At 42.1% G+C, this 15511-nt stretch overlaps 1 protein-coding gene across 1 annotated transcript in view; it reads right to left on the bottom strand.

Moving 5' to 3' along the window:
- LOC128644274 (SUMO-specific isopeptidase USPL1-like) overlaps window positions 1-15115 on the bottom strand; it is a gene marked incomplete at its 5' end in the record, with an annotated part of 32381 nt that extends 17266 nt beyond the window's left edge. Inside the window, 3 exon segments of the mRNA XM_053696948.1 lie at window positions 1979-2130; window positions 14991-15027; window positions 15030-15115. Coding sequence (XP_053552923.1) covers window positions 1979-2130; window positions 14991-15027; window positions 15030-15115 — 275 coding nt within the window.
- Window positions 15116-15511: the final 396 nt, after the last annotated feature.

Here is a 15511-nt window from a genome sequence, read left to right as displayed (position 1 = left end):
AGGGCAAACTGCCTCAACTCAGTCTGAGAACCCTCTCACTGAAGAATAACACACATCTTCATTCTTCACCTTCCTCCAACAGAGGCAAAGACTAGACTAGTTTACCAGTCAGGAGTGAGGAGTGTTAGAGCTCTTGGGATTTGGGAATCTTTGCCTCCTACTGGCACGGAAGAATAATTCCTAGGAGTAATGGATCATGGACTCACCACCTGTATGACATAAACCTGTGTAATCATAGCCAGTAGAATAAATTACACTCCCAGTAGGAGGTAGAAGAGGTAAGCAATAAAATGCTAATTTCCAACTGTTCTAAGTATTGGGTTTTGATTTACAGAGATAATAAAAAAACATGTGTGTGTACAGATTTCCCTGGGTTGTGGTTTGAGAGAACAAAACCAGCTATTCCAGTAATAAAAATAAACCTAAAGGAACATTTGCTCATATTTTATACTGTGCAGCTGGTATAACAAATAATTAGAAACACAGCCTGAACTTCAAATGGAGTAGTAGATTTGTTTCTGACAAATTTCAAAGTTATGTCCATTACCACCACTCCTGTATCTTGTGACAACCATCAGCCAATCAGAAATGCATATATGTATATCTTGTGAATTCTTGCACATGCTCTGTAGGAGCTGGAAACTCAAAAAGTAGAAATAAAAAAGACTGCACATTTCGTTAACGGGAGTAAATTGGAAAGTGGTTTAAAATTGCATGCTCTATCTTAAGTTAAAGGGAAATGAAACCCAATATTTTTCTTTCATGATTCAGATGGAGAATACAATTTTAAACAAAATTCCAAGTTGCTTCTATTATCTAATTTGCTTCATTATTTAGATATCCTTTCTTGAACAGCAATACAAAATGGGTGAGCAAATCACACAAGGCATCTATGTGCAGCGACCAATAAGCAGCCCCCAACATATTTAGATATGCTTTTCAACAAAGGCTATCAAGAAAATATAGCAAATTAGAAAATAGAAGTAAATTGGAAAGTTGTTTAAAAATGTATTCTCTATCTGAATCATGATAGAGGCATGTCATTTTAAACAACGTTCCGATTTACTGTTATCACCAATTTTGCTTTGTTCTCTTTGTATTCTTAGTTGAAAGCTAAACCTACGACGTTCAAATGCTAAATTTCTTAGACCTTGAAGGCCGCCTCTAATCTAAATGCATTTTGATAGTTTTTCACCACTATAGGGCATTAGTTCATGTGTTTCATATAGATAACATTGAGCTCATGCATGTGAATTTACTATGGAGTCAGCTCTGATTGGCTAAAATGCTTGTCTGTCAAAAGAACTGAAATAAGGGGCAGTCTGCTGAGGCTTAGATGCAAGGTAATTACAGAGGTAAAACATGTATAATTATAACAGTGTTGGGTATTCAAAACTGGGGAATGGGTAATTAAGGTATTATCTATCTTTTAAAACAACAAAAATTCTGGTGTTGACTGTCCCTTTAAACAACTTTCCAAATTACTTTTATCATCAAATTTTCTTTGTTCTCTTGGTATTCTTTTTTCCAAGCTAAACCTAGATAGGCTCAAACTGATTTCTAAACGGATGAAAACCGCCTCTTAGTGTATTTTTGACAATTTTTCAGTTAGACAGTGCTAGTTCATGTGTAGTGTATTTTTGAAAATTTTTCAGTTAGACAGTGCTAGTTCATGTGTACCATATAGATAACATTGTGCTCAATTCTGTGGAGTTATTTAAGGGTAAGTACTGATTGTTTAAAATGCATGGCTGTCAAAAGCACTGAGATAAGAGGGCACTGCAGAGTCTTAGATACAAGATAATCAGAGGTAATAAAGTATTACTATCACAGTGTTGGGGAATGGGTAATAAAGGGATTAAAATGTTCAAGTAGACTTTCCCTTTAATGTAATCTTTTATTTAAAGATATTTAAAAAGCTAAATACTGCTCCTTAAACAGATGTAGTAATTTATAAAAACAATTTCAAAAATCTTACCATCATTTTTAATCCAGGTTGAAAAATGGTTGGCTTGATACTGAATCACAGCACTAACTTTATATGTGTATTCTTCAAATTGAAATGAATAACTATTTAGATCATTATGGGGCAATCCTTCCACAAAGTGAAGCATAAATATAGAATGTATCCTACAAAAAAAAATAAAAAAAAAATATAAATAATAATAATAATAATGTGACCATCAAAGAAAACAGTAAACAAATCAACGTGGAAGTGGATACCACAAATAGATTTGCAGTTTAAAAAGGAAAGAACCCCCCTTCCAAAAAAAAGAGAGATCACTGAAAAATTATCAGTTTCCCTGGTTTTCCTATTTATAGGTATGTGAGTAAAATGAACGTTTTGTTTTATTATATAAACTGACATTTCTCTTAAATTCCAAATAAACATTGTCATTTAGAGTATTTGCAGAAAATGGCAACTGGTCAAAATAACAGAAAATATGCAGTGTTTTTAGACCGAGAACAATGCGAAGAAAAAAAGTTCATATTCATTTTTAAAAAACATTTATCTTTGTAAAAGGACGCATGAATCAAGCCACGTACAAAGTTATCCTGGAAGAAAAACTTGCTTCTGCTCTGACAAGGTTTCTTAACTCTGAGGATTGATTTTTTTCCCCAGCAGGACAATGCTACATGCCACAAAGCCAGATCAATCAAGGTGTGGATGGAGGACCACCAGACCAAGACCCTGTTCATGGCAAGCCCAATCTCCAGACCTCGACCCCACTAAAAACCTCTGGAATGTGATCAAGAAGGAAGCTGGACGGTCCCCCAACAAGCCAAAGGCCCAGCTGACATGAATTTTTGCGCCATGGAATGTGAACAGTACACCCCCAACAGCAATGTGAAGAGACAGGTTGGGAGAACATGCCCAAGAACATGATCTTGTGACTTGAAAATCAGGTTTATTCCCAACAAAATAGATGATTTCTGAACTCTTGCCAAGGTAAAACATTAGTAAATGTGTTTTAAAAAACTAATATGAAACAATGATTTCTTTGCATTATTCCTAAGGCCTGAAAAATACAGAAATTTATTGCTTACCTGATAAATTCCTTTCTTCTGTAGTGTGATCAGTCCACGGGTCATCATTACTTCTGGATATTACTCCTCCCCCAACAGGAAGTGCAAGAGGATTCACCCCAGCAGAGCTGCATATAGCTCCTCCCCTCTACGTCACTCCCCAGTCATATCGACCAAGGACCAACGAGAAAGGAGAAGCCAAGGGTGTAGTGGTGACTGGAGTATAACTTAAAAATATTTACCTGCCTTAAAAACAGGGGGAACTGGATCACACTACAGAAGAAAGGAATTTATCAGAGTAAGCATAAATTATGTTTTCTTCTGTTAAGTGTGATCAGTCCACCGGGTCATCATTACTTCTGGGATACCAATACCAAAGCAAAAGTACACGGATGACGGGGAGGGATAGGCAGGCTCTTTATACAGAAGGAACCACTGCCTGAAGAACCTTTCTCCCAAAAATAGCCTCCGAGGGAAGCAAAAAGTGTCAAATTTGTAAAATTTGGAAAAAGTATGAAGCGAAGACCCAAGTGCAGCCTTGCAAAATCTGCTCAACAGAGGCCTCATTCTTGAAGGCCCAAGTGGGAAGCCACAGCTCTAGTAGATTGAGCTGTAATTCTTTCAGGAGGGCTGCTGTCCAGCGGTCTCATAAGCTAAACGAATTATGCTACGAAGCCAAAAAGAAAAGAGAGGTAGCAGAAGCCTTTTGACCTCTCCTCTGACCAGAGTAAACGACAAACAGAGAAGACGTTTGTCGAAATTCTTAGTTGCCTGTAGTAAAATTTTAGAGCACGGACTACGTCCAGGTTGTGCAGTAGACGTTCCTTCTCTCGAAGAAGGATTGGGCACAAAGAAGGAACAACAATCTCTTGATTGATATTCCTGTTAGTGACTACCTTAGGTAAGAACCCAGGTTTAGTACGCAGAACTACCTTATCCGAATGAAAAAATCAAATAAGGAGAATCACAATGTAAGGCTGATAATTCAGAGACTCTTCGAGCCGAGGAAATAGCCATAAAAAATAGAACTATCCAAGATAACAACTTTATATCAATGGAATGAAGGGGTTCAAACGGAACGCCCTGAAAACATTAAGAACAAGGTTTAAACTCCATGGTGGAGCAACAGTTTTAAACACAGGCTTAATCCTGGCCAAAGCCTGACAAAAAGCCTGACGTCAAGGACTTCTGACAGACGTTGTGTTAACAGAATGGACAGAGCTGAGATCTGTCCCTTTAATGAACTAGCAGATAAACCCTTTTCTAAACCTTCTTGTAGAAAGACAATATCCTAGGAATCCTAACCTTACTCCAAGAGTAACCTTTGGATTCACACCAAATAACAGAAATTTATGTTTACCTGATAAATTACTTTCTCCAACGGTGTGTCCGGTCCACGGCGTCATCCTTACTTGTGGGATATTCTCTTCCCCAACAGGAAATGGCAAAGAGCCCAGCAAAGCTGGTCACATGATCCCTCCTAGGCTCCGCCTACCCCAGTCATTCGACCGACGTTAAGGAGGAATATTTGCATAGGAGAAACCATATGATACCGTGGTGACTGTAGTTAAAGAAAATAAATTATCAGACCTGATAAAAAACCAGGGCGGGCCGTGGACCGGACACACCGTTGGAGAAAGTAATTTATCAGGTAAACATAAATTCTGTTTTCTCAAACATAGGTGTGTCCGGTCCACGGCGTCATCCTTACTTGTGGGAACCAATACCAAAGCTTTAGGACACGGATGAAGGGAGGGAGCAAATCAGGTCACCCTAAATGGAAGGCACCACGGCTTGCAAAACCTTTCTCCCAAAAATAGCCTCAGAAGAAGCAAAAGTATCAAACTTGTAAAATTTGGTAAAAGTGTGCAGTGAAGACCAAGTCGCTGCCCTACATATCTGATCAACAGAAGCCTCGTTCTTGAAGGCCCATGTGGAAGCCACAGCCCTAGTGGAAGGAGTGTGATCCTTTCAGGAGGCTGCCGTCCGGCAGTCTCGTAAGCCAATCTGATGATGCTTTTAATCCAAAAAGAAGAGAGAGGTAGAAGTTGCTTTTTGACCTCTCCTTTTACCAGAATAAACAACAAACAAGGAAGATGTTTGTCTAAAATCCTTTGTAGCATCTAAATAGAATTTTAGAGCGCGCAACAACATCCAAATTGTGCAACAAACGTTCCTTCTTCGAAACTGGTTTCGGACACAGAGAAGGCACGACTATCTCCTGGTTAATGTTTTTGTTAGAAACAACTTTTGGAAGAAACCAGGTTAGTACGTAAAACCACCTTATCTGCATGGAACACCAGATAAGGAGGAGAACACTGCAGAGCAGATAATTCTGAAACTCTTCTAGCAGAAGAAATTGCAACCAAAAACAAAACTTTCCAAGATAATAACTTAATATCAACGGAATGTAAGGGTTCAAACGGACCCCCTGAAGAACTGAAAGAACTAAGTTGAGACTCCAAGGAGGAGTCAAAGGTTTGTAAACAGGCTTGATTCTACCAGAGCCTGAACAAAGGCTTGAACATCTGGCACAGCTGCCAGCTTTTTGTGAAGTAACACAGACAAGGCAGAAATCTGTCCCTTCAAGGAACTTGCAGATAATCCTTTCTCCAATCCTTCTGAAGGAAGGATAGACTCTTGGAATCTTAACCTTGTCCCAAGGGAATCCTTTAGATTCACACCAACAGATATATTTTTTCCCAAATTTTGTGGTAAATTTTTCCTAGTTACAGGCTTTCTGGCCTGAACAAGAGTATCAATAACAGAATCTGAGAACCCTCGCTTTGATAAGATCAAGCGTTCAATCTCCAAGCAGTCAGCTGGAGTGGAGACCCAGATTCGGATGTTCGAACGGACCTTGAACAAGAAGGTCTCGTCTCAAAGGTAGCTTCCATGGTGGAGCCGATGACATATTCACCAGATCTGCATACCAAGTCCTGCGTGGCCACGCAGGAGCTATCAAGATCACGACGCCCTCTCCTGATGATCCTGGCTACCAGCCTGGGGATGAGAGGAAACGGGGGCAATACATAGGCTAGTTTGAAGGTCCAAGGTGCTACTAGTGCATCTACTAGGAGTCGCCTTGGGATCCCTGGATCTGGACCCGTAGCAAGGAACCTTGAAGTTCTGACGAGAGGCCATCAGATCCATGTCTGGAATGCCCCACAGTTGAGTGATTTGGGCAAAGATTTCCGGATGGAGTTCCCACTCCCCCCGGATGCAATGTCTGACGACTCAGAAAAATCCGCTTCCCAATTTTCCACTCCTGGGATGTGGATTGCAGACAGGTGGCAGGAGTGAGTCTCCGCCCATAGAATGATTCTGGTCACTTCTTCCATCGCCAGGGGAACTCCTTGTTCCCCCCTGATGGTTGATGTACGCAACAGTCGTCATGTTGTCTGATTGAAACCGTATGAACTTGGCCCTCGCTAGCTGAGGCAAGCCTTGAGAGCATTGAATATTGCTCTCAGTTCCAGAATATTTATCGGTAAGAAGAGATTCTTCCCGAGACCAAAGACCCTGAGCTTTCAGGGATCCCCAGACCACGCCCCAGCCCATCAGGACTGGCGTCGGTCGTTGACAATGACCCACTCTGGTACTGCGGAAGGTCATCCCTTGTGACAGGTTGTCCAGGGACAGCCACCAACGGAGTGAGTCTCTGGTCCTCTGATTTTACTTGTATCTTCGGAGACAGTCTGTATAGCTCCCCATTCCACTGACTGAGCATGCACAGTTGTAATGGTCTTAGATGAATGCGCGCAAAAGGAACTATGTCCATTGCCGCTACCATCAAACCTATCACTTCCATGCACTGCGCTATGGAAGGAAGAGGAACGGAAATGAAGTGTCCCGACCAAGAGTTTAGAAGTTTTGTTTTTCTGGCCTCTGTCAGAAAAATCCTCATTTCTAAGGAGTCTATTATGTTCCCAAGAAGGGAACCCTTGTTGACGGAGATAGAAACTCTTTTCCACGTTCACTTTCCATCCGTGAGATCTGAGAAAGGCAGGACTATGTCGTGTGAGCCTTTGCTTGAGGAAGGGACGACGCTTGAATCAGAATGTCGTCCAAGTAAGGTACTACTGCAATGCCCTTGGTCTTAGCACGCTAGAAGGGACCCTAGTACCTTTGTGAAAATCCTTGGAGCAGTGGCTAATCCGAAAGGGAAGCGCCACGAACTGAGTAATGCTTGTCCAGGAATGCGAACCTTAGGAAACCGATGATGTCCTTGTGGATAGGAATATGTAGATACGCATCCTTTAAATCCACCGTGGTCATGAATTGACCTTCCTGGATGGAAGGATTGTTCGAATGGTTTCCATTTTGGACGATGGAACCTTGAGAAACTTGTTTAGGATCTTGAGATATAAGATTGGTCTGAACGTTCCCTCTTTTTTGGAACTACGAACAGATTGGAGTAGAACCCCATCCCTCGTTCTCTTAATGGAACAGGATGAATCACTTCCAGAAGATAACCTTGGGAGACTATTTCTAGCGCCCAAGGATCCAGAACATCTCTTGCCCAAGCCTGAGTGAAGAGAGAGAGTCTGCCCCCACCAAATCCGGTCCGGATCGGGGGCCCGCATCTCATGCTGTCTTGGAGCAGTGGCAGGTTTCTTGGCCTGCTTTCCTTTGTTCCAGCCTTGCATAGGTCTCCAGGCTGGATTGGCTTGAGAAGTATTACCCTCCTGCTTAGAGGACGTAGCACTTGGGGCTGGTCCGTTTCTGCGAAAGGGACGAAAATTAGGTTTATTTTTGGCCTTGAAAGACCTATCCTGAGGAAGGGCGTGGCCCTTGCCCCCAGTGATATCAGAGATAATCTCTTTCAAGTCAGGGCCAAACAGTGTTTTCCCCTTGAAAGGAATGTCAAGCAATTTGTTCTTGGAAGACGATCCGCTGACCAAGATTTTAACCAAAGCGCTCTGCGCGCCACAATAGCAAACCCAGAATTTTCGCCGCTAACCTAGCCAATTGCAAGGTGGGTCTAGGGTGAAAGAATATAGGCCAATTTAAGAGCACGAATTCTGTCCATAATCTCCTCATAAGAAGTAAGAATTACTAATAATCGCCTTTTCTAGCTCATCGAACCAGAAACACGCGGCTGTAGTGACAGGGACAATGCATGCAATTGGTTGTAGAAGGTAACCTTGCTGAACAACATCTTTTTTAGCAAACCTTCTAATTTTTATCATAGGATCTTGGAAAGCACAACTATCTTCTATGGGTATAGTGGCGCGCTTGTTTAGAGTAGAAACCGCCCCCCTCGACCTTGGGGGACTGTCTGCCATAAGTCCTTTCTGGGGTCGACTATAGGAAACAATTTTTTAATATGGGGGGAGGTACGAAAGGTATACCGGGCCTGTCCCATTCTTTATTAACAATGTACGCCACCCGCTTGGATATAGGAAAAGCTTCGGGGGCCCCGGGCCTCTAGGAACTTGTCCATTTTACATAGTGTTCTCTGGAATGACCAGATATCACAATCATCCAATTGGATAACTACCTCCTTAAGCAGAGCGCGGAGATGTTCCAACTTAAATTTAAAAGTAATCACATCAGGGTTCAGCTTGTTGAGAAATTTTTCCCTGAATCTGAAATTTCTCCCTCAGACCAAAACCCTCCCTGGCCCCCTCAGACTGGTGTAGGGGCCCTATCAGAAACCAATATCATCAGCGTCCTCATGCTCTTCAGTATTTTCTAAAACAGAGCAGTCGCGCTTACGCTGATAAGTGGGCATATTGGCTAAAATGTTTTTGATAGAATTATCCATTACAGCGTTAATTGTTGCATAGTAAGGAGTATTGGCGCGCTAGATGTACTAGGGGCCTCCTGAGTGGGCAAGACTCGTGTAGACGAAGGAGGGAATGATGCAGTACCATGCTTACTCCCCTCACTTGAGGAATCATCTTGGGCATCATTTTACAATTGTCACATAAATCACATTTATTTAAATGAGAAGGAACCCTGGCTTCCCCACATTCAGAACACAGTCTATCTGGTAGTTCAGACATGTTAAACAGGCATAAACTTGATAACAAAGAACAAAAAACGTTTTAAAATGAAACCGTTACTGTCACTTTAAATTTTAAACTGAACACACTTTATTACTGCAATTGCGAAAAAGTATGAAGGAATTGTTCAAAATTCACCAAAATTTCACCACAGTGTCTTAAAGCCTTAAAAGTATTGCACACCAAATTTGGAAGCTTTAACCCTTAAAATAACGGAACCGGAGCCGTTTTTAACTTTAACCCCTTTACAGTCCCTGGTATCTGCTTTGCTGAGACCCAACCAAGCCAAAGGGGAATACGATACCAAATGACGCCTTCAGAAAGTCTTTTCTATGTATCAGAGCTCCTCACACATGCGACTGCATGTCATGCCTCTCAAAAACAAGTGCGCCAATACCGGCGCGAAAATGAGGCTCTGCCTATGATTAGGGAAAGCCCCTAAAGAATAAGGTGTCTAAAACAATGCCTGCCGATATAATTTTACCAAAATACCCAGATTAAATGATTCCTCAAGGCTAAATATGTGTAATATATGAATCGATTTAGCCCAGAAAAAGTCTACAGTCTTAATAAGCCCTTGTGAAGCCCTTATTTACTATCTTAATAAACATGGCTACCGGATCCCATAGGGAAAAATGACAGCTTCCAGCATTACACGTCTTGTTAGAATGTGTCATACCTCCAGCAGCAAAAGACTGCTCACGTGTTCCCCCAACTGAAGTTAATTCCTCTCAACAGTCCTGTGTGGAACAGCCATGGATTTTAGTAACGGTTGCTAAAATCATTTTCCTCATACAAACAGAAATCTTCATCTCTTTTCTGTTCAGAGTAAATAGTACATACCAGCACTATTTTAAAATAACAAACTCTTGATTGAATAATAAAAACTACAGTTAAACACTAAAAAACTCTAAGCCATCTCCGTGGAGATGTTGCCTGTAACAACGGCAAAGAGAATGACTGGGGTAGGCGGAGCCTAGGAGGGATCATGTGACCAGCTTTGCTGGGCTCTTTGCCATTTCCTGTTGGGGAAGAGAATATCCCACAAGTAAGGATGACGCCGTGGACCGGACACACCTATGTTGGAGAAATGGGTATTTACGCCATATCTTATGGTAAATCCTTCTGGTAACAGGCTTCCTAGCCTGTATTAAGGTATCAATAACTGACTCAGAAAACCCACGTCTTGATAAAATCAAGCGTTCAATTCCAAGGCCAGTCCAGCATCAGAGAAGTTTAGATTTTGATGTTTGAAAGGACCCTGTTTCAGAAGGTCCTGTTGCAGAGGTAGAGACCCAAGGTGGACAGGATCACATGTCCACTAGGTCTGCATACCAAGTCCTGCGTGGCCATGCAGGTGCATATTAGAATCACTGATGCTCTCTCCTGTTTGATTCTGGCAATCAATCGAGGAAGCATCGGGAAGGGTGGAAACACGTAAGCCATCCTGAAATTCCCAAGGTGCTGTCAGGGCATCTATCAGGACTGCTCCTGGATCCCTGGATCTGGACCCGTAACGAGAAGCTTGGCGTTCTGTAGAGACGCCATGAGATCTATCTCTGGTTTTGCCCAACGTCGAAGTATTTGGGCAAAAGACCTCCGGATGAAGTTCCCCACTCCCCCGGATGAAAAGTCTGACGACTTAAGAAATCCGCCTCCCAGTTCGCCACTCCCGGGATGGGGATTGCTGACAGGTGGCAAGAGTGTGACTCTGCCCCAGCGAATTATCTTTGATACTTCCATCATTGCTAGGGAGCTTCTTGTCCCTCCCTGATGGTTGATGTAAGCTACAGTCGTGATGTTGTCCGACTGAACTGATGAACCCCCGAGTTGTCAACTGGGGCCAAGCCAGGAGTGCATTGAGAACTGCTCTCAATTCCAGAATGTTTATTGGCAGGAGACTCTCCTCCTGACTCCATTGTCCCTGAGCCTTCAGAGAATTCCAGACGGCACCCCCAACCTAGAAGGCTGGCGTCTGTTGTTACAATTGTCCAGTCTGGTCTGCTGAATGGCATCCCCCTGGACAGATGTGGCCGAGAAAGCCACCATAGAAGAGAATTTCTGGTCTCTTGAATCCAGATTCAGAGAAGGGGACAAGTCCTGAGTAATCCCCATTCCACTGACTTAGCATGCACAGTTGCAGTGGTCTGAGGTGTAAGCGTGCAAAGGGTACTATGTCCATTGCGCTACCATTAAGCCGATTACCTCCATGCATTGAGCCACTGACGGGTGTTGAATGGAATGAAGGGTGCGGCAAGCACTTTGAAGTCTTGTTAGCCCTGTCCTCGGTCAGGTAAATCTTCATTTCTAACAGAATCTATAAGAGTCCCCAGGAAGGGAACTCTTGTGAGTGGAACGAGTGAACTTTTCTTTTCGTTCACCTTCCATCCATGTGACCTTAGAAATGCCAAGTACTAACTCTGTATGAAACTTGGCAGTTTGAAAGCTTGAAGCTTGTATCAGAATGTCGTCTAGGTATGGAGCTACCGAGATTCCCGCGGTCTTAGTACCGCCAGAAGAGCACCAGAACCTTTGTGAAGATTCTTGGAGCTGTAGCCAATCGAATGGAAGAGCCACAAAACTGGTAATGCCTGTCTAGGAAGGCAAACCTTAGTACCGGTAATGATCTTTGTGAATCGGTATGTGAAGGTAAGCATCTTTTAAATCTACAGTGGTCATGTACTGACCCTCTTGGATCATAGGTAAAATTGTCCGAATAGTCTCCATCTTGAACGATGGAACTCTTAGGAATTTGTTTAGGATCTTTAAGTCCAGGAATGGTCTGAAAGTTCCCCTCTTTTTTGGAAACCACAAACAGATTTGAGTAAAACCCTTGTCCCTGTTCCGACCCGTGGAACTGGATGGATTACTCCCATTAACAAGAGCTCTTGTACGCAGCGTAGAAACGCCTCTTTCTTTGTCTGGATTGTTTGACAACCTTGACAGATGAAATCTCTCTCTTGGAGGAGAGTATTTGAAGTCCAGAGGTATCCCTGAGATATATCTCTAGCGCCCAGCGGGATCCTGGACATCTCTTGCCCAAGCCTGGGCGAAGAGAGAAAGTCTGCCCCCCACTAGATCCGATCCGATCGGGGGCCCTCAATTCATGCTGTTTTAGGGGCCGCAGCAGTTTCCTGGCCTGCTTGCCCTTGATCCAAGACTGGTTAGGTCTCCAGTTTTGTCTGTAGCGAGCAACAGATCCTTCTTGCTTTGGGGCAGAGAAGTTGATGCTGCTCTGCTTTGAATTCCGAAAGGAACGAAAATTAGACTGTTTGGCCTTAGGTTTGGCCCTGTCTTGAGGCAGGCGTGGCCTTTACCTCCTGTAATGTCAGCGATAATTTCTTTTAAACCAGGCCCAAATAAGGACTGCCCTTTAAAAGCTATATTAAGCAATTTAGACTTAGAAGTAACATCAGCTGACCCAAGATTTTAGCCACAGCGCCCTGCGTGGCCTGAATGGCGAATCCTGAATTCTTAGCCGTAAGTTTAGTTAAATGTACTACGGCCTCCGAAATGAATGAATTAGCTAGTTTAAGGACTCTAAGCCTGTCCGTAATGTCGTCCTGAGTAGCTGAACTAATGTTCTCTTCCAGAGACTCAATCCAGAATGCCGCTGCAGCCGTGACCGGCGCAATGCTGCAAGGGTTGCAATATAAAACCTTGTTGAACAAACATTTTCTAAGGTAACCCTCTAATTTTTTATCCATTGGATCTGAAAAAGCACAGCTATCCTCCACCGGGATAGTTGGTACGCTTAGCTAAAAGTATTAACTGCTCCCTCCACCTTAGGGACCGTTTGCCATAAGTCCCGTGTGGTGGCGTCTATTGGAAACATTTTTCTAAATATCGGAGGGGGTGAGAACGGCACACCGGGTCTATCCCACTCCTTAGTAACAATTTCAGTAAGTCTCTTAGGTATAGGAAAAACATCAGTACTCGCCGGTACCGCAAAATATTTATCCAACCTACACATTTCTCTGGTATTGCAACTGTGTTACAATCATTCAGAGCCGCTAACACCTCCCCTAGTAATACACAGAGGTTTTCCAGCTTAAATTTAAAATTTGAAATATCTGAATCCAGTCTGTTTGGATCAGAAACCGTCACCCACAGAATGAAGTTCTCCGTCCTCATGTTCTGCCACCTGTGACGCAGTGTCTGACATGGCCCTAATATTATCAGCGCACTCTGTTCTCACCCAGAGTGATCACGCTTGCCTCTTAGTTCTGTGGTAATTTAGCCAAAACTTCAGTCATAACAGTGGCCATTCTTGTAAAGTTATCTGTAATGGCCGCCCAGCTGTACTGGGCGCCACCATATCGCGCACCTCCCGAGCGGGAGATGCAGGTACTGACACGTGAGGCGAGTTAGTCGGCATAACTCTCCCCTCGTTGTTTGGTGAAATTTGTTCAATTTGTACAGATTGACTTTTATTTAAAGTAGCATCAATACAGTTAGTACATAAATTTCTATTGGGCTCCACTTTGGCATTGCAACAAATGACACAGGTATCTTCCTCTGAATCAGACATGTTTACACACAAGCAAATAAACTTGCAACTTGGAATACAATTCTATTAGAATATTATTAAAAACGTACTGTGCCTTTAAGAAGCACAGAAGATTTATGACAGTTGAAAATTAATAAATTGAAACAGTTATAGCCTCAATCCTTGTAAAACAACACAACTTTAGCAAAGGTTTGATCCCATTAGCAAAAGACAACTAATTCTGGAAAGCAGAAAAAAATTACAGAATAACGTTTTTTATCTCAGTCAACTTAATCTCACAGCTCTGCTGAGAGAATCTACCTCCCTCCAAAGAAGTTTGAAGACCCCTGAGTTCTGTTAGAGATTAACCGGATCAAGCAGGAAATACAATGAGGTAACTGACTGAAATTTTTGATTGCGAGCAAAGAGCGCCAAAAACGGCCCCTCCCCCTCACACACAGGCAGTGAGAGGAGAAACGAAACTGTCAGCAATTAAGACAAGCAACTGCCAAGTGGAAAAATAATGCCCAAATCATTTATTCACTCAGTACCTCAGGAAAATGCAAACGATTCTACATTCCAGCAAAAAACGTTTAACATGATAAATACCTAGTTAAAAGGTTTAGTGTACTTTTAACAGAGTAATTCCGTGAAATACCAATCCCCAGAATACTGAAGTGTAGAATATACATACATGTCATTATAACCGGTATGGCAGGATTTTCTCATCAATTCCAGTTCAGAAAATAAAAACTGCTACATACCTCAATGCAGATTCATCTGCCCGCTGTCCCCTGATCTGAAGCTTTACCTCCCTCAGATGGCCGAGAAACAGCAATATGATCTTAACTACTCCGGTTAAAATCATAGTAAAAACTCTGGTAGATTCTTCTTCAAACTCTGCCAGAGAGGCAATAAACACCTCCGGTGCTATTGTAAAATAACAAACTTTTGATTGAAGTTAGAAAAAACTAAGTATAGTCACCATAGTCCTCTCACACACACATCCTATCTAGTCTTGGGTGCAAGAGAATGACTGGGAGTGACGTAGAGGGGGGGGGGTGGGGAGGAGCTATATGCAGCTCTGCTGGGTGAATCCTCTTGCATTTCCTGTTGGGGAGGAGTTATATCCCAGAAGTAATGATGACCCGTGGACTGATCACACATAACAGAAGAAAACACTGCATCTCTTGTTATTTTGACCAGTTGTCATATGGACAAATATTATGTCAAATCTGGAACACAGAAGATATGACAGGGATGTAAATGTTGCTATGCTCCCCAAAATCATCATCAAGAATAGAATATTTACATCTAATATAGGTGTTAAAAGAAAACTGATGAGCCAAAAAATAATAAAACCTGACATGCTATAACCAGGTAAGATTTTCATCACAATGACAGCACATGGAGCAGACCAGCATTGTGATGAATGTTAACTACAACTTATATGTCACACCTACTTTTCCAAAACCATTACACGTTCCTGAGCTGAATTTTGCAGTTGTTGCAAGGTGCTCTGTGAACAGCATTCAGAGGGTGCCATTCCTGGGATATATTTGTAAAAGTGGTTAATGTTTTCTGGCATCTGGAGAAGGAAACAAAAAGGCAATTCATAAAAAAAATTTAAAGTGTGCCAATTAGAATTAGTACAATTTTTGTACAGTAAGGTGAAAACATACACACACATATACACATATATACTTGATGATTAATTCTAAAACTTAATTTCAATAGAAATTGAAACAAACTTATTTAAATGTTAATAAACGTCATTATTATTAGTATTATTATCAGATATTTATAAAGCGCCAGCAGATTACGCAGCGCTATACAAGTAATAATGGAATATTACAGGGATGCATTACATATACAAACAAACAAGTACAATATTGGGGTACATTACAGTTGTAGGTGCAATAATTGTGTTATACAAAAAGAGAGGAATGCCCTGCCCTTGAGCACAATCAGTAGTAGTTCACTT

This window comes from Bombina bombina, unplaced genomic scaffold, assembly GCF_027579735.1.
Source record: "Bombina bombina isolate aBomBom1 unplaced genomic scaffold, aBomBom1.pri scaffold_572, whole genome shotgun sequence".
NCBI classification, from domain to species: domain Eukaryota; kingdom Metazoa; phylum Chordata; class Amphibia; order Anura; family Bombinatoridae; genus Bombina; species Bombina bombina.
Note: the sequence above shows the minus strand (reverse complement) of the source record. Positions and strands in the feature narration are given on the sequence as shown.